This window comes from Gouania willdenowi, chromosome 14 (assembly GCF_900634775.1).
Source record: "Gouania willdenowi chromosome 14, fGouWil2.1, whole genome shotgun sequence".
NCBI classification, from domain to species: domain Eukaryota; kingdom Metazoa; phylum Chordata; class Actinopteri; order Blenniiformes; family Gobiesocidae; genus Gouania; species Gouania willdenowi.
Window position 1 is genome coordinate 19,820,891 of NC_041057.1, and position 14,795 is coordinate 19,835,685.

Here is a 14,795-nt window from a genome sequence, read left to right on the forward strand (position 1 = left end):
TTTGTTAGTTTAGTTATATTACAAGGGATTTGGAACGTATGGTTAGCCACAGGTGGAAGGAAAAATGATTGCAGTTTGCAGGAGGTGAAGTAGGAAGGTGGCTCAGTTATTGCACAATATGATTTATTTTTAGGTTAACAAATGGTTTTATCATAATTTAGTTTGAAGTTAATTTCATTAACCATTAATACCCACTGTATGAAATTAGGGCTAGGCAAAAATCGATTTAATCGATTAATCGTATATATATAATTTTTTTTTCCCTCCACAGTTTTTTTGGACCCCTTTTTGTTTACATGTGTTTACCCTTTGAGTAGACTATGTGTGTGCCACAGGCATGTTTCATTTTTTTATTCTCACTATGCTGAGATGCTAAAGGAAGAGTTCATTATTTTTTCAATTGTAATGTTATATGTTATAAAATATGCAGTGATCTGATTTCTTAATCAGAAAATTGAAGCTACTGTGAAGTTGATGTTGCACTTTTGCTTAAACCTTGGTTAAAGCTTGAAATTGTTGAATGATTTTGGGATTGTTCTATGCATTTTAACCCTTGAGGACAATCACAGCAATAAAGTTGTACTTTTGAAAAAAAACACGAAAATCGAATCGAAACTCCCATTTTTCTTCAGAAAAAAAATCAGATTTTTTTTTTCTTAGGCAAAACCGCCCAGCCCTATAGTAAATAACAATTCCTTATTTCAATATATTTTTGAAAACTATAGGGAGTCATCCCAAAAGACTCAAGAGCCACATGAGGCTCCGGAGTCCGCAGGTTGCAGACCGCTGTACTAAGCCATGTGCCTGATGCCAACTGAGATCTCTGACAAAGTGGGAACAAAAAACAAGGACAAATACTTGCATCCAACTAATGTTATTTGGTTTCACAACATGAAATATCTAATCTAATTAATGTAAATGAGCTGGATATTACTGTCCCTGAAAATGAGTTATAGATTGGTAAGAATTTTTTTACGTTTAGAGTTCAAAATTCAATTTGTCATTACTCAATTTGACATGTTGTAACTAATTATTCTTCATAGCTTACGACAGTTAAAGCATTATGAGTGAAATTGATTATTTCACTAATGGTATGGGTAAGCCACTTTCATCACCGTGTTTTCTCACAGCTCGTATCAGGCTGTGAACATCTGCAGTCGGGAGGCGTTTATCCAGCCCGTGACCTTGACTGTCCTCCCCAGAGACTGCTTTCCTGCGCATTGTGCCACTGAGAAGGTGGCTGGGAAAAAATACTGAATGGTGGTTTTTGTAGCATTGCAGTCAAAGTTTATCACGCCTTTCTTAGTGGAATGTAGCCATTGGTACAAATCCAATTTTCAGTCAAAAGTTGTCATTCATTTAATGTGCTGGCAGACACCTTGTCCTGGCCACACACAGGCAAAAATGACTCCACATTCCTTCCTTCACATACTTCAGTGAATGACAGTGTTCAACTGTTCCACTTAATTGTAGTTTATACAGCAAGAGAAAGAATTTCAGGCATTTATTGGTTCCTGGTATTTTACCTTGCAAATAAATAGGGGTGTGTGTATGTATGTTTAGAGTACGGGTCTCTAAGAGACGAGCATACAAATACGTTCATAAAACACACTTTGGTAGTTGACGTGCCGAGTTCGTTAAGAAGGTTTATTCTACTGTTGTATCTTAACATTGAAACTACAAGAGGCTTGAGTGTTTCAATGAAGCTAATTTGTTTCAAGTTCATGTGATTAGGTTTTAATTAAACGGTCACCGATAATCTACCTTTGAGAAAAGTTTCAATTAGCATGTCTCATTAATTGATTCATTATTCTTCAGAGAACCTGTGTTAGAAAGACGGAGAAAGCCCATGGGACACATGAAAACTACACAATAAGGTCTCAATGTGACACAATGTGTCATTAAAGCAAAATATTTTTGAAATTAAGTGAATATTATTAAGTTAAAATATGCATGTATTGTTTTTGTTTATGTATTAAAATTCTATCATGTCTTTTAAATGTCTAAAAAAAAAATGCCTGTTCATTATGACTATTGTCTTTATAGAGTCTACTGCCATTTCACGGCAATCATTGCCTTGTGTTTTCATTCAAGCTCTACAGCTCTGTTATTAGTTCAACTCAATTCAACTTTATCTATATAGCGTTCATGACAGCAAGTCAACTCAAGGCGCTCATCAGATAATATGAAATGCCACAAATTGACACGAGTAAGCATAATAATAACATTTGTGTCGTCTTTGACCGAAGTAATGACGCTTGAGTTTGATTTGACAATTTTTTTATTCTGCTATTTTATATGAGCTTGTGCTCAAACATTCTTCTGTTTTTCCAAGTCTAAACTTTTTTTTTTTAAGTTTAGCATTTCGTTTTTTTTTTACAAGTACTCCTTCTTCCTCTTTTTAGGCCGGGCTACCGGACTCAAAACGCCACTCACATTGTTGTTGTTCTTCTTCTTGTTGTGTACACTAGTTAAAATCGCTACTTCTCTGTTAGTCGTGAACGGATAGGGCTGAAATTTGGAAGGTAATAATCTATGGATGTGTACGCATCGACGCTCGGAGCCCGATTTTCGATTTGGGGCCCAAAAGAAAGAAAAGCAAAGTCGATTTCTCAATTATTTGCAAGTCAAATATTACGACAGTTGGGTGGCAACCGAATCATTGGCACGTACCAATATATAAATGTCACGGGGGCGCCAGGGGGGCCCACCCCCCATTTCTGGTAATTTCCAAATTTATGGGAACATAGTCGTGTGATATATCGTTTCAAAGGTAATCCAACATAGATTACGATTATGCCTGGCACAATTTCATTAGGAGCCCACCCTCTTTTTTATAGGCGATTTCCATTAAAGTCGTTTTCTCATTTATTTGTGAGTCAAATATTGGAACAGTTGGTGGTATCGAATCATTGACACATACCAATATATGAATGGGGCCTATGACTCCATATGTTCCACAGGGGCACCAGGGGGCCCCATTCTTGAAATGACTACTCGTCTGTTAATGCTTGTTGAATCGGGCTGAATTGGACCCACCCCCTTTTTTCCGGTAATTTCTAAATTTATCGTAACATAGTCGTGTGATATATCGTTTCAAAGGCAATTCAACGTAGAGTACGATTTTCATCGATGTAACCGAATCATTTCACTGAATTCTCGGGAAGGTGGTACGTGCTATTTGGCGCCGAGATGTTCCGCGGGCCCAGCCGTAGTTCATCTGAACTTGTTTATGTAACTCAAGACTCACATAGTTTGAACTTGGCTTGTAACCTATTAGCCTATTGTATTCTGGCTGATGTAAAGAAATGTAATGTTGAAACAACTTGTTCCTCATTTTCATAGTTTCACTCTGCATTATGGATTTATTCTGGAGCCGATACATTTGACTCAATTATAGTAAGACACTCTTTACATTCAAGAAAGCAAATCTAATTTAGCACAGTGTTTATTTTTAATCTACATTATTGGTTCCTTTTCCATTTGCGTTTTCAAGCTACATGCCATTTCATTTGACTTACAAAGTCAGGACTTTGAATGTGAAGCTCCAGGAAATCCCTGGCTTGTCGTTAATGGTGTGGACTTTGATCCTCAGTTCAGCCTTTGGGTCACAGAAACTGACAACTATATGTCTTCTACTGAAACAAAACGATTTCCAGAGCAGGACATTGCAATTTGTTTTATGGCACAGCTCCTAAGCCTCCAACAAAATCACCCCACCTCTATTAGCTCCAGCGTTTTCAACAAGTTGTTGGCACTCGAGCATAGGTAATCCCACAATTCCTCAGGTAGAGATTTAGTCCCAGTGTGGCTCTGCAGTCTGTCTGGGAGACAGATTCTCTCAAACACTTATCAGCAGTGTGCAGCCTTTGGAATAAATGTCACCCTGTGTTTATTGTGTTTTCTTGTTTAGTCCATCTTTATACATTCTTTAAAGATTTTCCTTTGTTTGACTTCAATTGCAACCCAGATGTCCATTTTTAACTCTTCGACCTGACGATAGCTAACAACTTTATTTTTGTATATTTAATTTCTTTGGTTGAAAAAAAAAAAAAGTCATATTAGTCTTCTTTCATTTAATCTAAACACATGACACCGGAGTAAGATAATCCAAGACCACCAGCATTGCAGCAAATTAAATCCACTCTGGCATTATTTGCTTACTCTAGATTTATGTTTTCCGAGGCCCTTCCTTAACTTCGAACTATCTCACTTTGTCTTTTCCTCTTCCTCTGTCTATTACTAGCTTTCTGCCACAAAATATCTCAAACGAATGCGCCTTGTCTGCTCACCTGTTTTTGTTCGCCATGTTTTATTTGATATTTTTAGACAATCCTCAGCAATAATGAAAGTAGACTGTCGACTCACCCTTTTGTCACAGCCTGAGAAAGAACTACTCAGACATTCTCACAAGACAACAGCACAGCCTCAGGGATGACTGACAGAAATAAGAAAAAGAAAAAAAAAAAAATCTGCATATTTTTAGGTACAAGGTGCTACAAAGGACTTTTTATTGTGCGAGTATGTTCTTCATTATGCACCTGTGTCCATGTTTTTGCATTGTGATTTCATGCTGGCTGCTGGCCCTTAGCAGATAAAGCCCCGTCTTTCAAGGTCCACTTGTGGCAGGCTGATATTGCTTCTCGGTAATGCCAGGGAGCTTTGGGAGTTCGACAAACCCCCAGGCTTCAGCCCAACACAATTAGGTACAAGGAAGGCAGCATGTGTGCTGTAAACAAGCCAGAAGTCCTCACAGCCCGTCTTGTTTATGTTGCAGCAGGGCTAGGGATGAAGAAAATGTGTTAGAATATTCAGATTTATTTTTTTTTGCTCACAGGTCTGTGAATGTCTTTCGGTTTTTGTTTGCAAGTAAACTTTTATTCGTTATTCTTCACCTCTGCCAAGGAGGTAATAATTTCCCCAGCGTTTGTTTTTGTGTTTGTTTGTTAGCAGGATTAGGTCAAAAGTACTTAATAGATTTTGACAATATTTTAACCAAAAATAGACCGTATGCCATGAAGATTCCATTAAATTTTGGAGGGGATCAATATACTTAGTTTCAAAAACTTTAAAAAAGTAAATGTCTTGGTTCATAAGTGACTGATCTCTATGAAATCTGACTCAGTTATGTTGGGTTGGTTCCTACCTGACCAAGTTTCATTTGAATCAGACCGGTGCGATTTAGGAAAAAAAAATGGGAGTACCCATACATTTGGAACTACTGTATCATTATTAATGGGAATAGAAATATCTTCTAAGCCTTTAAAGTATGAATGATAATAGTACCATGATTGATCCAGATAACTGCCAATATCTGGCAAAGAAGATATTTGTGGCTTGGCGGAGGTTTGCGTTCTCTGGGTACTCTTTTTATTGTAATGTCATCAATCTATTATCGTAACGCATATATTTTGTCCCTTCCCCTCATATATTTCTGATTTGAAGCAAGATTGCAAAAGCTTAAGTTCAAGCCAACTATACAGTACTTAAAATGTATGTTTATTTTCATCTCTAACAAATGTTATATTCAATTTGTACAAAATGCATAAATGTTTAACCAATGTATATCAATTTGGGCAGCTCCAATCAAAGTCCATTGTTACAACTCAGCAGTTTACCTTAACACTATGACGAGTAGGTCGGTGGGCTCAACAAAAAAGAATGAACATAGAGTTCCTGGCTGTTAAGGGTAATTACTTGCCTATTGTAGAAAATAACTTTTTCCCTTTTCAGTAACATGCAGCCCTACAGTAGTAATCATCACCAACTCTACAACACTAAAGAGTGAAAAGAACACAAAGAGAGTCAATTGTTCCACAGAAATAAAAAAGGGAACATTAGGGCTACAGGGGGGCTCATCCCATCATTCTCCAATTCATTCAAATTCAAAGTGCCTGATTTGTGAAAGAACACATTTGCCTGCAAATACCTGCTGATGTCAGCATGTCTTTTAGTTTTTAATGACGTCTTTGTACCAATGTTGTGTTTAAGATAAAGGGTGACACTTTTATATTTCTTAGTTAAATACAGTAAACACTAATTTGTAAAAACACACAACAGTCTGCACACTATCCCGCGGATTAAATTCTCTCCAGTTTCTCAGTGTGAGAGGGACAGTATTATTTTTCTGGGTAAACACTTGTCTTTGTGGGATTTATTGCTGCTAGCAAAGTGAGTATAGGAGCTCATCCTTCTTGCGGGGTGGTGATTATCTGCTTTACAGGGCCATCGGCTATTAAAACAAGCTCTTGTTTCGCAGCTGTATAGAAACACACAGAGGTTTTCCCTGTCGTAAAACACGTAAACACAGGTTGCATGACGGACGCGTGGATGCCACGTGTCATTTATCTTTGCCCCTTTGAGATAGTGGTATGGTGAGGTCATTGTCACACCTATTTGTGTGTTTTGTAATGGTTCTATGGTCAAGATGGTGCAAGAAAATGCACCTTTTTGCTGACTTCACTCCAACTTTACATAAGACGTAAAAGAAAAAGCCAGGAGAATAAGTGATGATCTCTCTGTGGAAAGGATTTGTGGTGCCGAGTGTGAGCTCTGATTGCATTGGAGAGATGGGAGGAGATGAATGAAATGTAGGTTGAACAAAGCCTTTGGTGATGTGCCCCTCGATTTCATTAGAGAGGTTTACTGTCTTCTGCTACACTTGGACCAGTTCTTACACAGGTTTCCTTCGTGAACCAGCATGATTGACATCCCAGTAGTGCATTATGGATAAGAGGTGTTTATGCGTTTCCTAGTGTGGTTAGGGTACAGTTAATGATACGGATTTAAATATTTATAACTGATTTAGGGATTTCAGATGCTGTTGGGAGATAGTAACCGCATATTATGAAGCTTGTATGATATTTAATATTTACAAATTCATGCTTGCATAGTTCACTAGTGTATCTATACATTTCTTGCCGTCTTTAATGAAGTACTCTGTATAAACATTAGCAATGATCATTATTGGAAATTCATGCATTTATAATTTTTTTGAGATTCAGTGTGGAAAGTTCATTTACTTTTAATAATACCGGTAATGCCTATTTCGATAATTAAATCTCGTGGCATTAGGACTAAAAATGGTAGTATAGTGTTTGAATAATAATTCAGCCCCAAAGTATTTTTCCTCAAAATCTCAACTTAGTTATTACTGTGCATGTATATTTTTAAAGTCTAGGCCAGTTTTCTAAAGTAATTGTTCAGTGAAGATGTCATGTATTAGCATTTGTCTTTCTAGTTCTTCAAACTCTATGTGCTCTTACACAATAACAATCAGGGGACATGTGTTGGTGTGCAAATTATAGACTATTTTTATGTTAGGCACTTCCTCGGAAACATAATTATGCCATTTCTAATTCCCTGAGAGCAACTGCTGTTTTGAAAATTAGTTATTTTAAGCTTATACAACTTATGTACACAAGTGGAGTTACTATTTTGGCTGGTGTCTGATTTTTAAATTCTCTTCTGCATTTTCATCCACTCCAGGATCTCGTCTCCGCCAGGAAGACTTCCCTCCCCGCATTGTGGAGCACCCCTCTGACCTCATTGTGTCCAAAGGGGAGCCAGCTACTCTCAACTGTAAAGCCGAGGGCCGCCCGGCCCCCACGGTGGAATGGTACAAAGATGGGGAGCGAGTGGAGACCGACCGCGACAATCCACGCTCCCACCGTATGCTCCTACCCAGCGGGTCACTCTTCTTCTTACGCATCGTCCATGGAAGACGGAGCAAACCTGATGATGGCAGCTACGTGTGTGTGGCCCGAAACTATCTGGGCCAAGCAATCAGTCACAACGCATCCCTAGAAGTAGCAAGTAAGTTCTATCAATGTATTAAGATTATTGTGAAAAAAAGATTGGAAATTAACATAACCCCAGGCAAGGCCATACACCGTAGGGTTTTTTAAAGAAAAGTTTCAAAATGAGTTGGTTATATTTGTCAAAAAATACAACCAACCAACCACCCAACCAACCAACACTGCGTTAAACAAACTAATTCCGTGTTTTGGACAGAAAACTTTTGTAAGATTTTACCATTATTTTTTCACGTAAAAGGCCAGAAACATAATTACATTTTTAAAAACATACAACACACAATTAGAATGGCATTCTGTTGGTGTAACCTGCCTTGAGACCCATGTCTGCTGTGATAGGCTATAGTAGGAAAACATGTAATAATATTAATGGATAGGCTTTTGAAATCAGTTTATCTTGTAGGCATAAATCCACAGCACCACAGTCATACTGGTAAAATAAACTGGGAAAGCCCAGAATGTCTGTTACCACTACTGCCGTGGGGCAACGTGTGAGAAGTGTGGCCCGTCTGACCAAAACCAAATTATTCAGACAGTAATACACAAGGCAATGTTGGTAAAGTACATTGCCCAAAGACACAATGAAATAAGCCTGAGAAGGAGTTGGATTCAAAGCATCAACATTTAGGCACTGCCACCCCTAAGGCTGTGGTTTTCTATACATGTATCCATGTATCCGTGAGGGGTACAGTGACACAGTTTCACCTATCACTTTGTATCCAGTTAGGTACAATGAGACAATCTCACTGAACTACCAAAACATGGTCAAGAACAATGGATCAGAAATACTCTTGAAATTTGACTCAGCTGTTATTTCACTCTTTTCTTTACTTAAAATAGGTTGGTTTTTATGGTAGAAAGACAGGTGGAATTCCATTGTTAGACACACAGCAGCTGTTGTCTGCCATGGCCCCTGTGTTTAAATGTGCTGCGTGTGTTCCCAACAGGTGACAGACTCAACTCACTAAATTGCACACTTGCAAGTGTCAAATGTGGGGGTATTGGCCGGTAACTGTCCTTTCCCTGCCGGAACAGCTTCAGACGGTGTGACAATCAGGTTGCATGCAGCCATGTGTGTGTCTCAGTATGTATGTGTGTGTGGTAGCTAGGATGGTAAAGAGCAGAAGGTCAAGGTCTTACACTTATCAGAATGAGGGTAAGTGAAGATAGCAAGATGGCAATAGAACTGTTGGAACATTGTGGTCCAACAGCAAGATTAGAAATTCCCTGGAAAAGGAAATGTTGGTGAAAAGAGTTTCCAGCTCCAGCCATGCTCTTAGACACAGCATAGCGCCCTAGTCCATCATGGCCAATCCCCCACTCAGCTCGGCTGTGTCTGCTCACAGCGCTCGCTCCAGGCTCTCCTGGGCAGACATCAAGGTTTTTTTTTCTTGAATAATAACACCCCTCTTGTATCTGTTTCACCTCTTGAATTATAATGAAATAGATGGTCAAATGGTATAATGGTAATGCTAGATCAGCGCTCCTACCCTGAAAAGCTAAGCCCTCCAGGGGGCGAGTTTATTACTTGTAGTCCTCTAAATTTACTGCCAGGTTTTTAAGGTCGAAGGGGAACACAGTGAGGACTTGTTGAAGCTGCCTGGAAGAATTATGTCTTCTAGCTTCATCCTTCAGAGGTCGCACAGATTCTAGGGTCACCCTGGGGCTAGATGGTAAAACAGAATACCCTTTGGCAAATGCTGCTGAGTTAAGGAGTTTAGCTTGGACGATAGGGAGCCTTAAAGGAGGACTGGCCTTAGTCTGCGGAAAGATGTGGTCAACAATTAGTCTATTCATTAGAATGTTCTGGCCACTTGTTGCACAAAGTCTGCATTTTTAAAGGAAAATGTTTTGAAACTATATGTATTAGTAACACATTTTCAAAGGTAAACGTGAGATAGGCAGAAAAATGGCTGGGCATGATGGGCACAGTCCAGTTCTACGGGCTCGCTCTGGTGCACAGGGGTGGGGGTGTGTGTTTCTGGGTGGGCGGTATAATGCTATCCAAAAGCGTCTCTTACACACTAATCTGTTGTGGACACACAGGCATGTCTGGATAACTTACATTCTGACATAGCTTAGAAATGTTTGCTTCCAACTAATAGCTCTGTCACACATGTAAGCACACACTCACTCCCTCTCTTCACTCTTATCTTTAGAGTGTCTCAGCAGCCTAATATTCTTTCTAAACACTGTATGTACCTTCACTCACAGGGCAGATTTCACTCCTCCACAAAATTGTAGCATCAGATCAAAACACCACCTCGCTCTTGTCCTTTTTTTTTTTTTTACTTTCCTTCCTAATCCCTTTTCCTTCCTATTACTTTCCTCACTCAGGTGTAACACTACCCTTTCTTTTTATGTTTTACCCCCTAAAATGTCAGCTTTGCCTTTAGGAAGGTTAGTCGGTGACAATCACAGTTATGCAAAAATTCTAGAATGTTTTAATTTTTTTTTGCAAGAATAAATCCTGCATAAAAAAGTGATTTCACAGAAAAAAGGGAAAGAAAGAAAAACGACATACTGAAGCTCGAGCCAGCTGTAGATAGAAATTGGGACTCATTCCTTTGGGCATAAAACTCTTCTTTCTAGAGCAGAAGCTGTTTTATTTGAATAATTTTCTTTGACTTATCAAGCCCTCTTCCTATCATGAAGAAATAATATTGCCGTAATGTTTAATTGATTAAATTCTTCATTTTTTATTTTACAAGCTCACACTTATCCGGGCACCGAATGAGATGAGGTTTCTATTGCATGTTGAAAAACTGAATAATCATGAAAATCTGATGTACAATGTGAAGAGAAAAAAAATCCTGATGGGAATATGAAATTTAAAGCATAAAACAATGGGAATTTGTGCATTTATATCTTCATGTAAATGTGGCGGGGTTTGGACTGTTTTTGTTTTCTGTATGTTTATTGTGTGAAGCCATTCATTCATGCACTTATTTTATTTTTTACAGATTTTAATCTCTAAAAGTGTTCATAAAGGCAACACGGATTTTGAGGTGTTTGCTAAGCCTTTTAAATTCAACAGCATTCAAACTAATCAATAATCTGTAGGATGCACTTGAGTCTGTATCAAAACCCCACCGTGCAAATTGATGACATGCTATATTAACATGATTATATGTTATACATGCACATTTTGGAGCTACACAAACTTATGGATCATGACTCGGGTTATGGAAGGCCAGAACTTAAGATCAGGAATTATGGGAATATTTTAAATGACTTATGCTGATATTTTAGATGGCACTACAATATATGTTCCCAACTATATTTAACATCCCTGTAAAGGTCCAACCTTCAATTTTGAAAATCATCCATTAATTCCCCTCACGTTTCATACTTTGAAAATTCCCCGAATTTTACAACCCTAGTTGAAGTATCTTACTTATATATTGTATATGTATATTATATATTGATATATTACCATTCAGACCTATTACGACAGTGAACACAATGCCCCCTAGTTGTTATTAATACAGTTTACTGCGCTAATAATACTGATTTTGAAGGGATGTACCGACTCCTAGGACTAATTCTGACTTTGAGAGGTTATACTGACTCCGAGGAGTAATACTTTTTTTTTTATTTTACCTTGTCTGCACATGCAATCAAAGGTCCATGCTACAAACGCTGCAGTCTTTTTACAGCTATGCATGATTTAATATTACAATGAAACAAATGCATATCCAAATACTGAGGGTTTTATTGACTCCTCGGGATTACACCAACTTTGTGGGGTTATAGTTCACCTTATTTTACAACACGAGTTTATATGTTGTGTTTTTTATTTATGTTATTTAAAATGTATGCTAACATTCATGTTTGGATATGACACAGTTATTAAAATCACTCACAATTTTTGGTTAATGCCAATAATATATGTTTAAGGCAGTGGCTACACGTACGGTTGCCTTATTAATATACCGACATTCTATCCGTACGCAGCGCCCCTATTTGGCCAATTTAGGTCATGTGACTAAGACTAAACCTTACCCTAACCCTAAAAATTTTTTTTTGCGATATTGAGTTATAAACTAACCCTAACCTTAAGCCTAAGATACTACGTACGTGTACTACGGTAACAGTACAATAGCACCGGGGGTGGTCCATACGGCAACCGTACAAATAGACACTTTCTGTGTTTAATATTCTCACAATTCCTGAGCTTAAATTCCGTGGAAATTTACCAGAAAGTACCACCCAATGGGACGGGGCCTGTGGGAAGGGAATGTGATGGGGTGGGGAAGTCTTCCTCCCCTAAAGACCCCCGCTTTCTTGTAAATATTGGAGTTTGATTGTGGATGTATTTTCCTAGCTGCCCCTGGACATCCCTTCCTTTACCTTTACCCTAAAGCCTAACCCTAACCTCTACCCCCCCTTTTTTATTTTACCCCCCCCCCAATCCCCTCACCCTAACCCTAACCCCCTTTTTATTTATAACCCCTTACCCGAACCCTAATCCTAACCCTAACCCTTATCCCCCTTAAATTAAACACCCCTCTCCCCCTTCTCCTTCCCCTAACCTGAAAAACAACCCTTACCCATGGCCCTAACCCCAACCCCCACATTTATGAATTGTGTTGATTATTTTTATTTATTTTTAACTTTAATTTTTAAATTTGTATGTTTTTTTTTTTAAATATTTTTTTAAATTAATTTTACAAGTTTCTGTTGTTTGTATGGTGATGATCCTTTTACTAATTTTATTTCCAGGTTGCTGTGGTTCAGACTTGTGTTGACCCTGGGTGACAGTTTCTCCTGGGGGGCCCGCCTTGTTTAACAGTTTAGTTTTATTTGGTTCCAAGTCTAGGGTGTCTAAATATTTGAATTATCTTTATTTTTCTTGAAATTTTATCTTTTACTTTTTATTCAATCATTTGATATTTTATTGTTGTTTTTCACCGAAGGTCGTCGCACCACTAAAGCGTACCAAGGAAGGAGGAAAGATGTCCTGTGCCCATGCCTAACCTTAAGACGCTACGTACTTGTACTTCGGTAATCGTACCAATAGCACAGGGGGTTGTCCGTACAGCAACCGTATACAAATAGACACTTTCTATGTTTAACATTCTCACAATTCCCGAGCTTAAGTTCCGTTACCAGAAATTTTCCACAATTTGCAACCCTAATCATGACTTCCTGTTCTTGACGATTAGTCCAATTAATCAAAGTGTATTAAACATCCTGATGCTTTACAAATGTTTTATAAACTACTGTTAATGTATTTTTTACTAATTGGTCCTAATCAATAAATACCTTATCTTAAATACTGTGTTGACTTCATACACTCCAAGTTCCTGTGGAAGCGTTGACACAGCAGCAGACTGCAGCTTTGAAATAACAATGAGTGGATGAGAAAGCCACAGCGGAGTTAATTACTTTTTAAGCCCTTAACTCAATTCCACAAGACATTACTGCATTATAACTTTTTCCATCTTGGCCGTAACTTACCAGATGAAAGGGAGACGTGATGAAAAGTGTGGAGAAAAAAAAAAAAGGCTGACAAAAGGCAGGAATGGAGGCTGACAGATGTGAAGTGATGGAAGTAGGAAAGGAGTGACAGAGACAGACAGGAAGGCACGACGGAGACGGAGAAGTATCTGTCCTTCAAGGCAGAGTGAAACTTGTTTGCAGAAAATTGAGGTGACGATGTAGCGACACTGACAGATGTAGTATGTGCTGGTGCCTGAAGCGTGACCGTGGGGTTAAAAAGCTGAGTAAGCACAGCACACGCACACACGCACTGACGGACGCACATTCACAGAAGAGAGTTTAGCATTTTAAAAGTGGAAGAGATAAAACGGGAAAAGAGGAAAAAAAATATAACTTAGTTCCTATCCAATAAATGTCACAAAATACACTCAGCATATTTTTTCAGTCTGCCGGGACCCTGGAGGACCCTGGGAAATGAACATATGTCCTATTGACCTCGACCACTTGATTCAATCATGGAGCGCTTTATTGAGGTGAAGGCAAAGTCACAGCCTGTACTCTAAAGGTTATTGGATGGTGAAACTGTTTCTAGGTTCAGTGAGAGAGGAGAATAAATGTTATTCTTAAACTAATTGGACGTTGGAGGAAAGTGAGGCTCATGGCTGAGCTGAAGGTTAAGCCACAATAGTGCTTGGATGAAGTGATGAGCCAAAGGAAAAGACAACCACACATTCCTCTTTTGTATTCATTCATTTGAGCAGGATGCATAATGAATAGTGATATTCCACAACATCTGGTCATGTATCTGTATTTTTACACTAACATTTGTCTACTGTCTCAAACAGATGTTGCACGTTTTTTTTTGTACAAACCGGATTCTCATTAAAAACTGATTATTGATTTCACTTTGTTTAGTGTTTAAATGACCTGTAAGGTTTATCTATAACTCTTTTTTTTTTTTACACATTAGTGAGAATGTATGGCATCCTAACTATTGTTTTCTGTGTATTTTATTATTATTATTATTATTATTATCATCATTATTATTATTATTATTATTATTATTATTATTATTATTATTATTATTATTATTATTATAGAACAGATGTTTGTCCAATAACTTGTCCTGATATATTCTGGCATCCTGGTGAGTTTAGCTGTTATTGATTATATAGCAAAATTAAATTGATATTTTCCCATTCAAACCTATTGGGACAGTGAACACAGCACCCCATAGTTATTAATACAGTTTACTATTATTAATACAGTATACTGCTATTAATACAGTATACTGCTATTAATACAGTATACTGCTATTAATACAGTTTACTAATATTAATACAGTATACTGCTATTAATGCAGTTTACTATTATTAATACAGTTTACTGCTATTTATGGTTTACTAATATTAATACAGTATACTGCTATTAATAGTTTACTAATATTAATACAGTATACTACTATTAATGCAGTTTACTATTATTAATACAGTATACTGCTATTAATACAGTTTAGTATTATGAATACAATATTCT

General features: G+C 37.7%; 1 protein-coding gene across 2 annotated transcripts in view; it reads left to right on the plus strand.

Moving 5' to 3' along the window:
• The window catches only part of LOC114475539 (roundabout homolog 1-like), a 128,725-nt gene that overhangs the window by 31,557 nt on the left and 82,373 nt on the right, over positions 1–14,795 (plus strand). For both annotated transcript variants that reach the window (XM_028466434.1, XM_028466435.1), the window contains exon 3: positions 7,489–7,815. In XM_028466434.1, the coding sequence (XP_028322235.1) occupies positions 7,489–7,815 (327 nt within the window). The remainder of the gene's footprint in view (positions 1–7,488; positions 7,816–14,795) is intronic.